This window comes from Dermacentor albipictus, chromosome 7 (genome assembly GCF_038994185.2).
Source record: "Dermacentor albipictus isolate Rhodes 1998 colony chromosome 7, USDA_Dalb.pri_finalv2, whole genome shotgun sequence".
In the NCBI taxonomy this organism is placed as follows: domain Eukaryota; kingdom Metazoa; phylum Arthropoda; class Arachnida; order Ixodida; family Ixodidae; genus Dermacentor; species Dermacentor albipictus.
This window is the reverse complement of record NC_091827.1, coordinates 12885601-12905256: the sequence shown is the minus strand read 5'-3', so window position 1 is coordinate 12905256 and position 19656 is coordinate 12885601. Positions and strand designations below refer to the sequence as shown.

Genomic DNA, 19656 nt, shown 5'->3' with positions numbered 1-19656 from the left:
AAGCGATCTGCGACGTGGCCAAAATGCGTGCCCTCGCGGACCTCACCTTCAAGGCGATCTGTGATATGTTTGCACAGTGCGCGTAGTGCCGGTAGCTTCGTATGCGCTGTGCTTTCTACGTTTCGTTCGCGTTGAAGCGAGAGATGCATGAAGGTCAATTTGCTTGCTGCTGCCGCGATTATTCACTCCAGTTTTGACAGCGAGTTTCCACGCTCTTAATTTAGTTAAAACACGTTAGTTAAACACTCTAGCGCACATGCTCTGGGAGTGCGGGTCGACATACCCCAAGTTCATCGAGGAGGAGTGGGACTCGCTTCTTTTCTAGAGTGGGACTACGCATGCGTAGTCCCACTCTAGAAAAGCAAATCCTGGCTGTCCGGCGTGCCCGCGATCGGGCCGGTGGGCTAGACCTGCCGGTCCCGACGTGGGACTAGCCGCGCGAATTGACATATGCCTGCCTCCGCGCTGTCGTAGTGGCGTACGTGCGGTCACCGGAAGTTTGTTCAATAAAGCACGTCGATTCCTCAAGCGAGAATGTGTTTGTGCTCATAAACTCTAAATGGATCGCAAATGGGTCGGTGTGTCGTACGTGCCTCCAGTACGTTCTTGCAGTGCAGTGAGAATGCGTACATTTTTTTCGTATCGTCAGACGTCTAGCTCGCAAGACCGTCTGAAAGCCTCAGGCGGCCTAAGCGGAGAAAAGCAAGTGGAAGGCAGCGATGGAGGTGACCTTTTTTTAAAAAATACACGCAAAAACTGGGCAGCGGCCGGTACCTGCGGTTGATGGCCTTGGAAGGCATGTTTATTTTCACAAAAGCCTTGGTAAAAGCGGCCGATTAGACCTCACGGCCCAATTTGCGAAGTTCAATATGAACTTCTTTCAACATGACTTCGGCAACGGTAATGCAATTAAACACCGCGATTGTTTAGTATTGCTGCGGAGCGCGCGCGTCCGAGCAGCTCGCTGCGCGCAGGAAATGTAAACAGGAGAGGAAAGCTGGCCCGATAGGCGGAGCAACGCCATGAGCAACGCCAACTTCCGGCTTCACTCTAGCTTCACAAAGAGTGACGTCAGAACCTCTCTTGAGCATCTTTCCTCCGTGTTCTCCATGGTCGTGGAGCAAGAATGGCTGGCGCTCTTGATGCTGATAGTGTTTATAAACCGATGAGCGTCATGGCGCCGAATAGAAGCTGGAACCAGCAGCAATCGAGCCACGGTCAAGCACTTACCGCGTTCTTCCAGGCCAATAGCCGCGTTAAGGATTACCAGGCCCACTCTTCCAAAGTTCACTCCGTCAATTGGAGTTGCGATGGCCGCCGCCTCGCCTGCGGGAGCTTCGACAAAACCGTCAGCATCTTCGTCTTGGACAAGGATCGCATGGCAAGTGAACGGCGGCGTTTCAAGAGCTAGTCACCTCGCTGTGTCACAAAATAACTGTTAGTGACAGACCGGTATGCCTTTATGACATGCGGCCACGTTAGCTTAAGCGTTCATAGACCTGTCATTGTACCTTGAAGTGTCATTGTTTGATATGCATAAATTTGTGTGACAGGACCGGTGAAACGTAGATGCGTCTTTTGCATTCAGCATTACGTTGACAGTGCGCTTCATGACTCGTGTGTACGACGCCGTTTGCAGCCAGTGGAGTCAAAAGTGCTCGTTTAAGTAGCGTAGCTGGCATTCTGTACGGGCAGCTGAAGAGCAGTGCTGTTGCATACGTGTTCTCTACATGTTTAAGAAGAAAGTGACCGGTATCTTTTTGTGTGTGTTTCTTTAGGCGAAGGATCATGTCTTCAAGGGTCACGGAGATAGCGTCGACCAGTTGTGCTGGCACCCTTCAAACCCTGACCACTTGGCAACGGCAAGTTTGGACAAAACTGTCCGGTTGTGGGACGCACGGACGCAGAAGTCGATAGCGGTCGTTGGCACTAAAGGTGGGCCACATATGAAACCTTAGCGCACTCCATCTAAAGTAGTGTCTTCTTAAACGCAGCTGTTTAAGCTAGCCGGCTCCTCTGGCATGGCTCCTCTGCATGTGAAAAAAGAGGCACATCTCTTCCTGGCGTAACCTAAACCTCATGCCAGCTGGCTAGCTTTCTGTGTGACAGTTTGCCTATGCACGCTTTGGCATTGTTGATATGCATTGCAGTGCGTTTTCATTCAATTGGCTGTGAATGTTTCTTTTTTTAGGAGAAAACATTAACATCTGCTGGTCACCTGATGGACAGACGATTGCTGTGGGAAACAAGGAAGATCTGGTGTCCTTCATTGACGTCCGATCACACAAGGTCCGCACAGACCAGCAGTTCAAGTTTGAGGTGAATGAGATTTCCTGGAACAACACCAACACACATTTCTTCCTCACCAGTGGCCAGGGTTGCATCCACATCCTGAGGTGAGCTCTGGGTGAAGTTGCGTTTGCCGATGTGTTTTACGTGGATTGCGAAATTGAGGATATGTCTTATTTGCAGTAGATGCAAAAATCGCATTATATTTTTTAGACTTGAAATTTTATTGTGGAAAGCATGATATGTGTGTATTTTTAACATGGCAGGTCACCAATTTCACATGCTTGAGCTATTGAGGTATGTATGTAACTCATGTTATAATATTGTTGGGCCCACTGTTACGCTCTTAGGTGCATAGTGGGTTCACGAATCTGACGCTCTTAGGTGCATAGTGGGTTCACAAATGTGACGCTCTTAGGAGCATAGTGGGTTCACGCCTCAACAAACAGTATGGGGGGCACCGGAGAGTGGTGAACGAGGAAGACGACGTGTGGCACGCTGACTGCCTCTCGCGCATGCCGCTCCCAACGATGGACTGCGACGCGGACAACTTCGACTGCTATATTGCATCACTGGAGCCGGGATTTCCTGATATAAATACCTTCAAGGTGGAGCAACAAAAAGACTGAACTTTAGAACCACTGCTCATTACTGCAAGGCAATCAGCACCATCCACTCGTTTCTGTGTTCGTGATGGGGTTCTTTACAAAAAGAACTATTCTACTACAGGTCCACGATATCTTCTGGTGGTCCCGGATAGTCTCCGTTTTGCGCGCTATGCATGACGATCCAACATCTGGACATTTGGGTTCTGCGCGAACTCTCTACCACCTTCAAGAAAGGTTCTACTGGCCTAAAATGCGCCAGACGACCGCCCAGTATGTGTCCAGCTGCAGCGAGTGTCAACGTTATAAGCGTCCGACGAGTGCTCCTCCCGGTCAACTCCATCCAGTGCCACCCCCCAGCACTCCCTTTGAGCAAGTTGGCATCGACCTCCTCGGTCCTTTCCCGCGTTCATCCGATGGGAATCGCTGGATTATCGTGTGTGCCGATCACTTGACACGCTACTGTGAGACAGCTGCAATACCATCGGCTACTGCAACCGAAGTGTGTATGCTGCGTTTTGTCATTCTCCGACATGGACCTCCCAGAGTCATCATCAGCGATCGTGGGCGGCAGTTCACTGCAGACGTGGTCGAAGAGATGCTTCGTCTATGTGCTTCAAGGTTTCGACATTCCACCCCGTATCATCCCCAAACAAATGGCCTTACGGAACGCACGAACAGAACTCTTACTAACATGCTGTCCATGTATGTCGCGTCAGATCATAGGAACTGGGACAGCGTGCTACCTTTCATTACGTACGCATTTAACACCTTAAAGCATGAAGTTATGGGCTACAGTCCCTTCTTTCTTCTTTACGCTCGTCTGCCTCGTTATACACTAGACACTATCTTCCTGTTTTCTAGCCACGATAATCTTTGTATATCAGAGACAGTCTGTCTTGCTGAAGAAGCCCGACGTCTTGCTTCTTTACGCACTCTTCTTTCACAAGACCGCTCGAAGGCACGCTACGACCGTCGACGCTGACACGTGATATATGACCCTGGTGATTTAGTGTTGCTCTGGAAACCAACCAGGAAACGTGGACTATGTGAAAAACTGCTGGCCCACTATGTTTGACCCTATGTTATTACGGAGCGCATCAGCGAATTAACCTACCGCATAGCACGTCTCACATCAAATGGCCGACAGTCAGCAAAGACTGAACTTTCGCATGTCGCCCGTTTAAAGCCCTTTATTTCTCGACAGCCTGTTTGACTTGCCCGGCGGGCTTCGTCTGCGCGGAGGGAACTGTTATGCTCTTAGGTGCATAGTGGGTTCACGAATGTGACGCTCTTAGGAGCATAGTGGGTTCACGCCTCAACAAACAGTATGGGGGGCACCGGCGAGTGGTGAGCGAGGAAGACGACGTGTGGCTGGCTGGCTGAATCTCGCCAGGCGCTCAGCTGATCCAGGCCATCGCTGCTAGCTCTACCCGGCTTCAAAGTAACGCCTTTTTTGGGCGCAACAATATGAAAGTTCCTTGATAGACTAATTTCTATCGTTTTAATTAGCTGCCTTGAGCCATGCTATTCACTAGTTTTTATGCCCCTCTGTGCTGGTAAAATTGCAGGTAAAATTGATATTTCATCACATTAGAGAGGTTTAACTTGTCTGGTATTCGGGTAAATGCAGGTGGGTAAACGCTGGCAGCAACACGATTACACCAGTACTGAAAATTTATACCAGCAGCGAAGTAGAACACGCTTGGTTAAGGCAATATTAGCTGTTTTTGTCTGTTTGAGCTTTGTGCCACCAGGTGGCTGCACCATGCAGGCCGCTCACGTTTACGCCTCCACCCCTACATAGTCCGCCTACGTTTACCCGAATACCGGACAAGCTAAGCCTCTCTATTATCTGGCATAGACTTCATTACCAGTGCCCCACTATTTTCTTTCTTTTCACAAATGCAGCTAAACACTCACAAGCCACTGATTATATTTGTGAATCTACTAAGAATGCTGAGAAAGGGAGTCTGAAACATACTTAAAAATTTGCGGTTGGCCATAAGCACATTTGGTATCCATTTTATATTCGGTTTGCATAGAAACGTGTTTGCGAAAGAGGTGCACTTGTTGATTTCACCGTTGCCTCATGTGCACAGCTATCCTGACTTGCAACTGCAGACTGTGTTAAATGCCCATCCAGCCAACTGCATCTGCATCGAGTTTGATCCGACGGGCAAGTACTTCGCCACGGGCAGTGTGGATGCCCTGGTCAGCCTTTGGGATGTCCAAGAGCTGGCCTGCCTTAGGACATTCTCGCGGTACGTGTGCACGACTTTTTGCATTGGGATGATTGCAAGATGTGAGGGACTAGGAGTTCATGAAAGTGAAAGATGTAGAGTTGATTAAAGCTCCTCTGTCCACACGTCACTGCAGCTTTTGCTAAGTAGCACCAACCCTTGGAAGTGCGCCATTGTTCCTTGACTTTTTTTTTTATTCACATCAGTTTCGCTTAAGCAATCCCTGCCTCCTGAATTTCCACCTTCACTGCTGCTGCATACTCGCACTTCTATGCTGCAGTGGCACATGGCATCACTTCTGCTCTTAACCAGAAGCTGAGTGAGGTACATTCTGCTTGACACTGGAAGCTGATAGGGTGAGGAGGAGGGTAGGTTAGTGGTGCATAACTTGGTCAATGGAAACATATATGGAGGGGCTTTAATGTTGATAACTACCTAAAGATGGTGTGCAGGTACAAAGGAAAAGCCTACCTATATGAGCAATGGCTCAGTGGTGATGGTATTCTGCTGCTGATCACAAGGTTGTGGGATCGACAGAGGCTCCATTTTAGTGGGGGCAGAATGCAAGAATGTTTGTGTAGTGTGCTTTAAGTGCATGTTACAGAGCACTCTGTACTAGCTGAAATCTGGAGCCTTCCTCTATGGCGTCCCTCCCAGCGCCTCTGTTGCCTTGGGACATTGAACCTCGCAAATAAATAATAATAAAAAATCCCTCGTATTTGAACCAAAAAAGTCATACTGGCAAGCGCTTTGAAGCAGGAACCGGTGACATCATTTTGGTGAGTCTTCCTATCAGCCGACCTAACTGGAAAGCTAAGAATGCCAGCACAAGCATGAATCACTTTAAAACTTGAAGCACTGCAACATTGGTAAGCCAGATAAGTTCACAACAGCTGACACAATGTAGGAATTTTTTTAAACAGGAAAGTTGGGGGTGCCTGAGAGTTCTACAAGTCATTGCACTACCCTCAATTGCCAACTTTCTCATTTATAAACTTAATCTTTGTATTGAGATGGCAGCATGTATTGATGAGCTCATGTGGTGTGTGTTTCTTTTTCTACGTCTTTCGTGTTTTTAGCGCTCCAAGTTTTTATTAATAAGAGCTCAAGAAATGAAGTGGCGTATTTGTCTACCAGTAAAACAGACAGAACAAACACTCCTAAGAAGCTTCTGCTTTGTTGATTCTGCCACTGTAGAATTCTTTAATATGTAGAATTTTTTTTTCTTGCTGTCCTGTTTGCATCAGGTTGGAGTGGCCAGTGAGAACCATCAGCTTCAGCCACGATGGGAAAATGCTGGCATCTGCATCAGAGGACCTGCTTATTGACATTGCTGATGTGGAAACTGGTGAGTATTTATGCTTCCAGCAGCAGTGAAACATGCTTACTGCTTTACTTGGGTTTGTGCATGTGCATCTACTAGAATTGAAGTCAATTTTATGATAGGGGAAATTCTAGGGTTTCCAAATATCTGAAGCTTTTGAATAATGAATTTGCTATGGCCCCATTCAATTCGGCCATCTAATTGAATTGTATTTGTAAATACAAATAGTTTTCAAATAGGTTTCAATTATTTCATATTGCCACCTGTGTGCAATTAAGCGTAATATTGGAGGAAAAGAGAAACTAGTATAATCCCAGTGGCCATAACAGATATAAAACACAAGAAGCTATGCAGTGGAGCAAGCTATACATTGCTCGGTGAGTACGACTTTTTCAGCTAAGCCACTATCATTCACACTTGCTGATAAGCCCGGAGTATGAGAATAAGTTGCTTATAACGTGCAGTGTATAATGACAGAAACTTGCTAGCATTGTGATTATACAGTATACAGTACAGTACTAATTTCCGGCAAAGGTCACTTTATATAAAGGGTGAAAACGTCTGCTCCCTGTTCAAGAAGTGTTCAATATTTGACGCAGTTTATTGTTCTGTTTCACTGTGGCAGGCAGAGTGACACACAAAGTTGGTAGAAAACAAGGAACACACAAGTGAAGCGCAAACTGTCAACCTTTCGTGTCACCGTGCCTGCCACTGCACTACGGAATGACAGCTGCCCCAACTAGGTCTTTCTCAAGCTCTGTTTACATCCATTTCATATGTTTCTGGCACTTATCGGTTCATATTCAGTTCAGTTTCGAAAATTACCGTTCACACACCACTAGAGAATTCTCAGCCCCCGAAGACTAGCACAAAGCTACAAATGAAAGCCACCTAGGTTTCTCGGCAAGTCATCTTCTGTGAGCATAGTGTAGTGCGGCATTTGGTTACGGAGTGATGCATTTTATGGTGCCTGCTTTCTTTCCAAAGTTTGAACATGAGAAGGAAAAGATCCCATATGTTCAAAACTGCTCCAGAAGTTGAAAATTATCTACAATGAACTGGTGAAATCTACACTGTGGCTAGCTCTGCAACTCAAGGTAACCAAGCACCCAAGCACAGCGGCAATGTGGCAGGGATTACCGGCATTGAGGCACCGGTAGGAACATAGTGTGCGAGCTGCGAGTGTGGCAATGTCAATTCGCAGCAGAAGTGTGGCATTGGAATTTGAAATACGGTTGGCTTCCATTCTACCCCTGTGGGGCATGCAGCATTGTTCTTAAAGGCCAACTGCAACGAAATTTAACTCTCTTAAAAACCTAATTTCTGTTGTGTACTAGATACAAAGCAATTGCAGTGCAATAGTAGTTTAGTATTACGCTTGAAGCATGTTGAGGCATATAGTCTAATTAATGATAGCTGACGATGTGCTGTTTGATCTCGGAAGCTATGGAAGAATACGTCAGTGGCGCTGTTGCTGCTTGTGTCACTGCAGTCTATCACTGTGCTGTAAGGTACAGTCGTCCTCAAAAGTTTACGGGACATGGGATTCCAAAACAAATGCAATTTTCCGTTGTTAATGCGTGTCAGCTCTTATTAATGGAACAGTGTGCAGGTTACGAAAACTAGTACAAGCTAATATCTTGAAGTTGGGTCTACGTGTCTAGGCTTTGTGGGAAATCAGGTTTTTTGGGAGACAGAACTGGGCCTTGCAGCAGTGCGTGCAACTACAGCTGTCATCTTGTGTTTGCAGGGGAAAAAATATTTGAGGTTCCGTGCGAGTCGCCCACGTTCACGATAGCGTGGCACCCCAAGCGCCACCTCCTCGCATTTGCCTGCGATGACAAAGGGGAGCGGGACCAAGATGCAGGAACGGTGAAGCTCTTCGGCTTGCCAAGTTCGTCATGAACAGTCACCAATTGTGTCTCATTTGGTACGTGGCGTGTACATAAATAAAATGTTTGCTCATCAAAACAACAAGTCATCTTATATAGACATGTGAATCTTATGAATTACTTTACACTTGTCATCTCTAACCAGCGTTTATACACAGCTTTTTTTTAGTGCCAATGGCAACTGCCACACCAAGAAATAGGTAATGACATTCATAGTCATGCTTAACCGCAAAGTAAAGATCAAAAAGAACAAATTTGAATACAAGGACTGAGTAAAGTGATGTAAAGTAGAAGTAAAGCGACTTACTTCTACGACAGTCATATTTAAATTTACACTCTACAATCTTCAGTGTATCCACTACTGCGAAAGTTTCCAACACATAAGGTCTTTGAAAGAACGAAATTTCATTGTACCCAATGAATCCACCCCAAGTTTGAAAGATGCAGAGGATACAGTCACACCTTCTTATTACAATGTTGCATTCGAAACGAGAATACCTTTGTTATAAGCATGTATTTGTTACTTATAGCAAAAATATATATTGATTTAATTCATTATATCTTGATTTGTTATATCAAGGTTCAACTGTAATTCCCCATGTGATAATACAATTTGGTTGCATGGGGTTTCACAAGTGGCAAAGTAGCGAATAATTCTTTTTTGTTAGAAATGAAAACTTTTTGTGGTTGGCATGCAGTACAAGCCAACAAGCCATCTAAAACTTAGACTATGTGAAATGAAGGTTAGAACTGCAGCCATTCCTTGTAAAAAAAAAACAATCACTGTTGTTTGACTCACTCTTTCATGTCAGCATTCAATTCTTTTCGCATCCTTGCCATAGCCTACTTAACCCCTTTCACACCACACTTAACCAGAAATCTGGCCAAAAATGGCCAAGTTATTTTTAAAAACTCCAGTTACCTACATTATTTACTTCGTTCATGAGAATAAACTCACTCCTGGTTGCACAACAAAGCACTGAGATGGAAACCAGCTCATCCATGGCGTTGCTAAAAAATGAAAAGTACTGTTGATGAGCTGAGCTTTCCATGGCACAGAAGGGGTTAACAGTAAGCTTAACTGTTAAAGCACTACGTGCGTAATGTAGGTTTGGCTCCCACCTGCCGCAAGTTATCTTTTTGTCATTTCAATCACGTTTACCTTGTATGTTTTTACGTGTCATTGAACATAACTCCCCCTACACTTTCTCTGCTTTGATTGTCTGTTTCTTCGTATCGCTGTTACTATAGTTCAGGCATCCTTGAGTACTTTGCATTCACTTCATGTGTACAAGCAGTCGCAACAAATGTAGAGATTTTGTCTGGATCGTTATTTTTTCAATGCGTTTTAAAGCCGCCTTGTTCAAATGAGGCTTTCAGGCAATTTCTGGCTTCTTGGAGTGGGCCATTTGTGCCAAAAAAGCCCCATCAGGGGATATTGATAGTGTGAATAATCGAACGTGCCTGTGTTTGATATCCAACGTCCCATCAATACTGACCGAGGTCACTTTTCCACCATGAAACTTGGCAGTCGCTCACCCTCATAGTAAATTGTTTTGCACCACTTACGGTAGTATATCTGTTCCAGCTATAGCTTGTAACTCTGTTGGCCAATGTGTTTACATTGCTTCAAGGTGATCAAAGATGTGTATTGCCTGTTAACTATTAAGCTGGATTTACGACGACTGTACACTGCATTACACATCATATAGTGGCTTAAGATAGCACCCTTTCTGGCTTTATTTGTGTGGCCGACTTGCTGATTGAGCATCCAATCACAGTGCTACAGTCATCACCTGATGATGAACTGTTGCTTGCCCCCGTGCATTTTGGGGTAGTCTGCTTCTTTTCCCTCCTTTGTGGCAAGACTTATGAACAAGTGGACTTGTCTGTGCTCACGGCCCTTTTAAGCACTGAACTTTTCTCGTCATAGTAAATGTGTTTGACAAGTTCTCAATGTTCTTCTGTAGTGGGCTTGCTTGAAGAGATGCTGCTACTTTCAGAACTGCAAAGTCTGTGTTCGCTGCCTGGGCCAATGAGTTTATTAACAATAAGTGTCTACATTACAGAAAACAATTAACTTGACACACCAGTCCCGTCAATGATGCGCATATCCATCAGTTCTGCAATACCTTCCATACCCTTTTCTTAATATATTGATATCTACATGCAGCAGATACAATTGCATGTCCTGACAGCTTAACATGACATGACAGCTGCGCACAATGCAACTGCTGGTTCTGAAAACACCAATTTGCTTCTTTAACCCTGTAGCTCATACGCACAAGTGTATACGGGGGTTCATACCTTGCCACCATCACATTTATTACAATAAGTTTTTCATGAGGCCACAACTGAAAGTATAGCTCGCTCCTTTTTCGTTCTCTTCTTCTTCCGTTCCTTGAATGCTCTCGTTGCATCGGTAAAGAGTGACACTTCTTCCCGTGCATCAATCTCGCGCTGTAGAAAGTTGAGCCCAGCCAGGTTGTAGCCGATTTCATCTCTGGCTTGGTCCAGGTGGCTGAGAGTGCAAAGCCGCAGCCTATCTACAGTTGACACCAGTGCTGAGGTGGCCCCGATCTGTCCGCTGTGCACTCTGAGCAGAAAAAACAGGCAGCGACAGCACAGTTCTGCCTCCCAGTTGCGACTCAGCAGTTCAGAGAGTGCCTGGAATGAATAAGAATACACACTCGTTCCATGGTCGGTGCAGAGACAATGAATAAGGTGCTAACACCAGTGACTGCAACAAGGTAAACAGTCACAAGATCTCAAATTTGTACAGCTCAAGCCAAACTAGAGTGTTGCAATATAACTAATGCCTTTAATTAACATTTAACTTGTTTTTGCAGAGCCACTGTCCTTGCAAGGCAGAATTCTAATTTCCAGTGAGCCAGTTCATGACACACAGGCGACAGCACACTGGAGACAAGGAGGGGGGAGTATGAACATAGACAATGGTCATTTAAACCAGCCCTTATTTCTGCTCTTTGCCTAAGCAGCCGATTTCATTAAGTGACTTTACCTACTCTGGATTTTGCCATCTCGGTCGCACAGAACAATAGACACTCCTAATGTACCTTGAACACCCAGCTCGCATCTTGCACTAGTGCTAGTGAACTAACCATTCTTGTGATAACATTCTATTCTATACAACAGACTAACCTTGAGAAGGTCCATGACGTATCCAAATGGAAGGACAAGCAGTGTCTCTTCCAGTTCACTGTAGCGTATCCTCCTGAGTGCCTCCAACATGTAACGCTCGGGGCAGGTTGTCTGGTAGACAGTCATCAGAGGATGTGGTGCGGGGGGTGTGATTGGCTCTGCAGATGCCTTACGCTGAACTTCGTATTCCTCCAACTTCGCCTTGTGCTCCCTGTAGACGTCTATGGCTTCCAAAAGACGCTCCGCAATCTTGACCGTCTCGGTCGTCTTCTTGGCAGCCAGGCCTAGCTCGTCCTTGCCACCTTCCCTCGGGATGACTGCTTCCTCGAGATTTGTATTGGTCTCAAACTCGGCCTCCCTCTCGTTCTCACGCTCTTCTTCGAGTACAAGAGGCTCCTCAGTCTTGAGCCAGAGGCGCAGGGAACGGTCGTGCGAGGCCGTGACCACGTACCGTCCGTCAGGGCTGATGGACAGTGCCCACACTTCTGCCTGGTGGCCTTCAAGGGTGACAATCTGAAAATACAACAGTGACAGTGCAGTCGGCATGTTAAGGCATGAAAGTAGTGAATTTGATGTGGACATCACACTTTAATAAAGATGCCATATGTTGAACACTAAATACTTTCTGGAGTAACCGAGTGGCTTGTACATACCTGCCAGCCTGTTTAGAATACATAAAATCTCGCTGACACGATACTGTATGGGGAAGGGTCGTAGCACATTTTTTGACACGCTTGCTCTGAGAACATGCCTTTTCTGGGGTACATACACACTTTATAAAGACGATTTAAAGGGACAGACAACCACTGAGAACATTATTCCACATAACCCTGCTGATGGAATGATTCCCTATCGTAGTGGCTCAAACGAGCAAAGTTTTTCTAATTAAACGTGGATTTATATTTATTATTAATCACTACAAGTCGCTAGAAATGACCTTTGGTGTCCCATGCAAAAAAAACATGAAGCTGCATAAGAGGTCCACCACGTGATCTTCTGCTAGTGTATGCTGTTCCTGGTCTTTTTATTAGTATTGAAATGCAGTATACGTTTAATTATTATAAGCTTTTCCTGACTTACAATGTACCGATAAGCCTTCGTTTGTAGTGAGCAGAAAAGTGGTGCTGCCTTCGGCTTCATTTTTGATGAGTTGGCTTGGCTTGTCTATCGACAGAACGACTGGGGCCAGCCAGCCACGACATAGGCGTGAACTTGAGGGAAAATGCAGTACAAATATAAGAAATGCCTGTACAACATCGTAAACTTATTGCACCAGCTTTTTACTTTTAAAATGGTTGAAAAGGTAAAAAAAGTAGGTGGTTAACCAAAGTTACACTCACTCCTGTGACAGTAAAACAATGGGTGGCATTCGCAATTTACGAGGTGGTCTATCGGTATTGCTCTCACTTTCCAGCATTGCTGGCGGAGGGACTTTTACTTTTTTTAGAGGCTGCTCAGATCGAAAAATTCTGCTTACTAAATATCCACATGCTTTTGGAAGTAACCACTGTAGATTTAAACACTACTGAGGGTGAGCTTTGTGTTGCGCCATACAAAACTAAGTCCTTAAATATCGGTTGTCAGTGCCTTTAACTTTGGACGCAGCAACACACTTAACACAGCAAATACCAACAAGCAACACATTGCTTTTAAATCACAGTGACCTCTTTAGCAACTGCTTTGGGAACTTGTCTGTATAAAATTGCTCGAAGCAAGTACCCCTCTTGCATTCTTTGACCATGAGAAAACTTCGATGGAAGGTCCGTGGACTGACGAGTGAAGACTTTCCACAAACAGAATTTACTTTTCACAAACTTGATGCAACAATTGTAATATGAGCCCAGATCTGTATGCAGAATATCCGGGTGAGTTGATAGGTATGGCTTATAAACAACTTTCTAATCCCGGAGCATTTATGGCAATTAACTAGAGACTGTCCGCTAGATGTGGCGAGATGGTTAAGGAAAGTAAAAATGCTAAATAATTTTCAGAAATGTACAAAGCCATTACACAAATTTACCCTGCGATATATTGTGGTTCCACATGCGTTGGTCCAACAGCATAATAAACCAAATGTTGCTGCTACTCGCCAAATAGAAGTGTAACTTGGGAATGTCCTGTAGGCAAGAAGCTGTGTTTTGGACCAAGCCTTGAGTATTTTGAACTGCACTCAAATACTTTTTACTGTGCTGTTAAGCACCTGCTAATATGCTGAGTCATCTTCATTTAGCTGGCAACCAATAACTAGAGTTAAATATCTTTTACGGTTTAGTACAAGCTTGAAGATCCATCTACTTTCACCAGCATATCATCAGCACTAGTGGTAGCCTCTCGTCATAGATAAAAAAACAAAACTGAGTATGTGTGTTTGGCTGTGTAAGTGACACAAAAGGAAGCCTGTTACCCATAGTTAAGATATTTTAGTGAAAATTGTGAAGTGCAAGTATATGCTGAAATTACTTAGTCATAAAAACATGTAATATTTGACAGGTATTTCAATAACTTAGCTACTAATCTACTACACTTAACTATTCTATGACTGAAAGAGTGGCCACCTTTTGAAAGTTATCTGCATCCCACTGCTTGATGGTCGAGTCCTTGCCTCCTGTGAAGAACATGTGCGTCTTGGGCAAGAACCTGAGGCACATGACACTGTCGTCATGTGCAAGGATAGACCGATGGCAATCCCCAAAGTCGAGCCCCCAGATCTTGACACTACGATCGGCTGAACCAGTTGCCAGGAGGGCACTGTCATAGCTGACATCCATGCAGAGCGCAGGAAACTTATGACCATACAAGGACAGAAAGAATTTGAGTGTGTCCATAAAGAAAACTTTCACAGTGCTGTCCATGAGTGACACTGCAAGCAGTTTGCTGTTGGGAGTTACTCGTACACAGAGCACATCTTCTGCCATTTCAAGAGTTCTGGCATGGACCAATGTCAGGGCCTGCGCACCATTTCTGTCAACGAGGTCAAAGTCCCAGAACTTGACAGTTTTATCACCACTTCCTGAAACAAGCCCCTTTTGATTCGGGTACACATCCAGCGACCACACGGGACCACTGTGTGCCGTGACTTCATCGATTAGGCTTTTGGCACCTATGTCAAAGAGCTGCAGCTTGCCCGTCTTTGTGCCCACAATACAGTGTCTGTCACCAGGCAAAAAAGAACAGCAGAGGCCATAGTCGCACGCCATGCTTCGCAGGCACTGCTGACTGGTGCGACCCCACACCTTAACTGTCTCGCCACTGACTGACAAGATACCCGTGTTGTCGGAACTGAAGGACAGGGCCCTCACGTCGCTTCTGTGGCCAGCGAGTTGGATGCTCTCGGCTAGCACCGGCGTGACGCTCTTGTCCATCATGTTGAAGACGTAAAACTCGACCTGGTTGTTCTTGAGACCAACTGCAGCCTTTGCCAGACCATTTCTGGCGGAGAAGATGTCGAGGCAGCAAGGCTTGCTGCTGCACCTGAACGTCTGCAGCCTCTCCACCGTGTCGGCAATGGTCACCTCGACACGCGGCTCCTGCTCCTCCTCCGGCTGATCCTCGGAGGCCAACTTGAGGCGTCGCTTTCGGAGCTTGCGCTGTCGCTTTTGAAGCTTGCTCTTAACCTCGGTCTCGTCGTTCAACTTGAAAACTTCAACCAAGGAGTCGACGCCGTGGCAGAGGATCGCCCTTTCCGACGGGTCCACAGCTAGGGAGCACACCCGGCCTTTGCCTTCCCGCATGACGCTGCCGAACTTGGTGCATGTCAGCGGGCAACCCGCCTCGTCCTCCGCTTCTTCCTCCTCGTCGCCCTCGTCGCTGCGCCCTACACCGTCTTCCGCGGCGTCTGGACGACTCTTCTTCGTCTCTGCTGCGTCTCCGGAACTGTCCTGGCCCCGCTGCTTGTCGGTGATCTCCCAGACTCGCAGTTCGCTGTCGGCACTTCCCGTCACGAGCCAGCTGTCACCGCGGACGAGCACAAAGTCCCACACCTCGCCGCGATGACCGACGAGCGTCTTGAAGCAGTGCTGTGTCTCCAGGTCCCAAAACTTGATGAACGTGTCCTTGGAGCTGGACACGAGCACGTTTCCGCGATGGCGCATGAAGCGGCACCGCGTCACGACTCCCTTGTGCCCTTTGAGCCTGAACATGCCGGCCTCGCCGACAACGTCCCACAGTATGATCACCGCGTCCTTTCCGGCCGACGCGAGCCTTCCTTCGTCGAAGTCGAGGCTGGTAACGGCTGCCTTGTGACCCTGGAACGTGATCGCGGCTTCACCGTCGTCCTGGCCCACGTCGAAGATGCGCACTGCGCCGTCAGCGTATCCGACGGCGACATGCCGGTGATCGGGACTGGTAGCGAGGCACGTGGCCAAATGCTTCTGGCCGGAGAAGGTTTTCACCTTCTGCTTGGTCTTGGTGTCCCACAGAAGCACGTTTTCGCAGGCGGTCACGGCATAGTACCGGGACGCCGTGTCTTGGTAGTGCACGAAGGCGACCCGCGCCTCGGCGCTGGCCAGAACGCCGAACACGGGCCCACTGGTGAAACGCAGGTACTGGTGTGTCAGTGGCATCTTGGTAAATCAAAAGAACCAAGTGCCGGACTCCTGCTGCGGACACACACGCCGCTGAGTCAACGCCTAATCGCCCATACTTCGCGAAAACGATGCGAACACCGGTGCCATGTGCTCGCCATCATGCCAACTTGCCGCTCTCGCGTTTTGTTTTCTACGAGATAGAAGATGGCAGCACCAACAGTACAAAACAAATTATCGCAAGGTATGTATTATTTTTTAAACATTGCTACAAAGGGCTTTGTTAATAGTGTATTTAAATATATATTTTATTTTATAAGTTTTAAAAATATACTTCTGAACCACGAGGGACGCTGGTTAACACACATAAACATGAAATCCACTAGTGGACGCATACAAATATCGCAAAGCAGGTGCATAAGCAGTCCATGTCTGAGCAAAATTCGGTAGCTGTTTCAATAGTTTTGTTTTCGTTTTTGTCAGATTTCCTTCCGTTGTGTTGCGCCGTTGTGCGCTGCGGGGAGGCTGACAGCGAAAGGGGCAGGAAGGATCACGCAAGGACTACGGTAGCAGCGGCCAAGTCGGCCGTGCGTGCGGCGGACGCGGCCGGATCCCTGCAAATTATGGTATTTCGTCCCTTGTTTGTTTCGCCAATACGCTCTCACGCCGTCGTACGTATCCGCACCCCCCACCAGAAATTTCTCGGCACGGCTTCGCGATGCACACTACGCGGTCAGCTGTTGCGAGGTCGCATCGTGCAGTGGAGGCGACGCTATATTGATTGTTCTCAGTTGCGATAGTAACCCGTATAAATGCATCCTTGCGCGCTTTAAATGCGGCTCGTTACAGCCCAGCGACTTTCGTGCGTCGTTGCGCTGACAGGTGCGCAAGGCCGAGGGTGTCCGTTCCGAGTCGCTTGTTCCGGAGATTGGCGAGGAATTGGCTGAAGTAACCTCGCGCGCCTTCCCAACCCGGGGGGCCGGCCGCTCCGATCAGGGGCACCGTCAGTTGGGTGCGTGCGAGCGTTGTCTCGGCACACGGGAGTCCCCGGCGTGAATTGCCTCCCCCGGAGCGCTGCCTGCGGTCCGAGAGATAACGGAGACACGGTCACAGCCTGTCGCGAGCGCGGCAGTCGACGGTCTGTCGTCGCCGTTCCGTGGTGTTTCGTGCGGTGTTGCGAGAGGCCGGCGGGAGACGTGGACGAATGCGTGCTGTGTGGCCCGCGCTCCACCCCCGGCTGCCGCGCGCGCCGACTGCTTCAGTGCCACCACTCCGTACCGCTTGCGGAGCCCGAGATTTTTCGGCGCAAAGGTCAGCGAACAAACGACTTCTATCCGCCACGCGTTGAAAGCATCCCTCTCGTTCGCTCAAAAGAGCTGCAGAGGCACTGAGGCTGTGCTTTGCCCTGTGCTTTCGGGTACCTGCAATCTTGCTGTGAAGTTCGCGTATGCTCACCAATGTACGAGCACACTTGTAAGTTCCTTTGTCGAGCTATCATTTTCGCTACCGCTGCCGCGTACTACATAAGCGAAAAGTTTTAGTTCTGCGCCCGATGAAGTGTTGGTGACCGTGGTCTGCTGCGCTTCTCTATAAACGCGGTACATCTTTATCTAGATCCTTAGTCCTCGTGTTCTGGTGCCCGAACAATAATTGCGGTCAGATATTTTTGACCTTTTCTTTTATAGACTGTTGTATCGGTATCTTTTTCTTGCGCGGGGATGTGCGCCGCGACGCAACTTTTGCCTAAATTGGTTGTCTTATTTGCTAAACTCTGCATGCAGGCTTTGTCGGATAATAACGTAATGCAAAGTATGAAAAGCCACCAGGTGCTGCCAACTGTAACATTCACTTTGTACTATTTATTTTTTGAACTTTTATGCTGGCTTTATTAAGGTTCACAGATGTCTGCCTTGCATCCACATACGCACACGTTTGGTACATGTGCAATAAACATTGTGCCATTTTGTAAAGGTATTTTAATTGTTTCTAGACTAAATAAGATCGAGCAGCAAAAATAATTTACCCCTCATGCCGACCTTTCTTGATCTGTCATAACTAGACTGCTGGTACACAACAATCTGTGCGCAGGATTAAAAATTTTAATTGTATAATAACCCCGTCTGCCTCCATTCAGATGTGTGCGCAGTGGTATATATACGTGTGCCATTTCTTTGTAATTCTTTCTCGGTGAAAGAAGTGGCAGCAACTAAGAATCATTAATGTACCTGCCGGCGTTTCCTTTTTTGTCCTTACCTACTTGCTGTGCCAGTTTAAAGACAATCCGTGCATGACATTAAAATGTCCGTCTTGTGTAGCAATGGACTGTTCTATTGTCCACACATACATGCTGCAGAAGCATGTTGGCTTGTGATCAGTCAATTTCTTTGCAATTGAATTACTCAAACTGAATATGCATAGTTCATCCTTTAGTAGTACGATGAGGAGCACTCTTGCAAGGTTTAATGTGATAAGGCTCACTTAAAATCTCCTAAACTTATTCACTGTTGCATCATAAGTTTTATGCAATAGTGTAATATGTGGGCCTGTATGGAATATGTATGCAATTCACATTATTCTGCCTTGAAGATCTTCTATGAGTAACTCTGAAATTTATGAACACTTTCATAATACTGTGTTGACTTTCATTACTGCACCTTGTGGCAGTTCACGTTAAGTAATATTGTTTCTTCCAGCTTCTTTTTCTCAGGACTAGAGCATTAAATAATAGTTCAAGGCCAATGCAAAAATATTCAGTGCCAGAAGCAAACGCTGCTTCCACAGGTAGTTTATTACAGTTGGCAGACTCAAGTTTTCTTAAGTGGAGTCGTAAGCGGAAAGTTTTCACTTCTCAGGGAGTGGGGGTTGCCGGGGCTCGAACAGCTTGCAGGCTCCTCCCCCCCCCCCCCCCGAAAAGATATATATGTATATGGAATTTACAAGATCTCATAGTAGGAGACCACCAAGAGTATGTAGTCTCTCAGATGAGCCATGCGACAAGTGGATTCGATTAAACAAGTTACGGAGATATATGTTTTATATGCGTATTAAGTCTTCCTGCTGTAGCGACTAGCCCTACCGTAGCTGCAAGTGACTGTGCACAGCTTACGTGGCCCATGTGCTGTATCTAATTGTTGGCAACTGGTGAGGCTGACTAACAGTGCTGACTAACGGCCATGTCCTCTGCTATAGAGGACTCCCAAATAAGAAGCAATACGGGGTAGAATTCCTAATCCATAAGGACATAGCGGGCAACATTGATGAATTCTACAGCATTAATGAAATGGTAGCAGTTGTCATATTAAGACTCGATACGAGGCACAGAATAAAGGTAGTGCAAGCTTATGCTCCAACCTCCAGTCACGATGATGAGGAAGTTGATCAGTTTTATGAAGATATTGAATTAGCGATGAGAAAAGTGCAATCTCAAACTACTGTAGTCATGGGTGACTTCAATGCAAAAACAGGAAAAAAGCAGGCTGGTGAACAAGCAATTGGCAATTGCGCCATCAATTCCAGGAACGCTAGAGGATAGATGTTGGTAGAATTCATGGAAAGGAATAATCTGCGAATAATGAACACCTTCTTCAGGAAGCGTAGCAACAGAATGTGGACCTGGAA

The 19656-nt window shown here is 46.5% G+C and overlaps 3 protein-coding genes across 4 annotated transcripts in view; 2 read left to right on the top strand and 1 right to left on the bottom strand.

Annotated features, from left to right (window-relative positions):
- Positions 1-1081: 1081 nt before the first annotated feature.
- tex (THO complex 3 homolog tex) lies at positions 1082-8451 on the top strand. The gene is made up of 6 exons (XM_070521146.1): positions 1082-1381; positions 1779-1935; positions 2192-2396; positions 4997-5158; positions 6385-6485; positions 8212-8451. Exons 1-6 carry the CDS (start codon positions 1127-1129, stop codon positions 8364-8366), a joined length of 1035 nt encoding a protein of 344 aa, XP_070377247.1. The 5' UTR covers positions 1082-1126; the 3' UTR covers positions 8367-8451.
- A 2206-nt stretch (positions 8452-10657) lies between these two features.
- On the bottom strand, positions 10658-16240 carry LOC139047687 (WD repeat-containing protein 3). Its single transcript, XM_070521617.1, has 3 exons — positions 14071-16240; positions 11516-12028; positions 10658-11020 (listed from the first exon to the last, which is right to left on the bottom strand). Exons 1-3 carry the CDS (start codon positions 16075-16077, stop codon positions 10694-10696), a joined length of 2847 nt encoding a protein of 948 aa, XP_070377718.1. The 5' UTR covers positions 16078-16240; the 3' UTR covers positions 10658-10693.
- Positions 16241-16477: 237 nt separating this feature from the next.
- The window catches only part of LOC139047688 (alpha-1,6-mannosyl-glycoprotein 2-beta-N-acetylglucosaminyltransferase-like), a 38354-nt gene continuing 35175 nt past the window's right edge, over positions 16478-19656 (top strand). The window contains exon 1 of one of the 2 annotated variants that reach the window (XM_070521618.1): positions 16478-16664. The gene's annotated coding sequence lies outside the window, so the exon portion shown is untranslated. Of the gene's footprint in view, positions 16665-16749; positions 17350-19656 lie in introns of those variants that run through there. The other variant, XM_070521619.1, reaches the window with a different exon arrangement.

What these genes read in the sequence shown, in the direction of transcription:
- LOC139047687 (XM_070521617.1), bottom strand. Translation starts at nt 16,077, where the DNA reads ATGCCACTGACACACCAGTACCTGCGTTTCACCAGTGGGCCCGTGTTC. An exon ending in ATGCAGATAACTTTCAAAAG is followed by an intron (nt 12,029 to 14,070) that starts GTGGCCACTCTT and finishes TTGTATTTTCAG; the next exon opens with ATTGTCACCCTTGAAGGCCA. An exon ending in ACGTCATGGACCTTCTCAAG is followed by an intron (nt 11,021 to 11,515) that starts GTTAGTCTGTTG and finishes TATTCATTCCAG; the next exon opens with GCACTCTCTGAACTGCTGAG.
- tex (XM_070521146.1), top strand. Translation starts at nt 1,127, where the DNA reads ATGGCTGGCGCTCTTGATGCTGATAGTGTTTATAAACCGATGAGCGTC. An exon ending in TCTTGGACAAGGATCGCATG is followed by an intron (nt 1,382 to 1,778) that starts GCAAGTGAACGG and finishes GTGTTTCTTTAG; the next exon opens with GCGAAGGATCATGTCTTCAA. An exon ending in GGTTGCATCCACATCCTGAG is followed by an intron (nt 2,397 to 4,996) that starts GTGAGCTCTGGG and finishes TCATGTGCACAG; the next exon opens with CTATCCTGACTTGCAACTGC.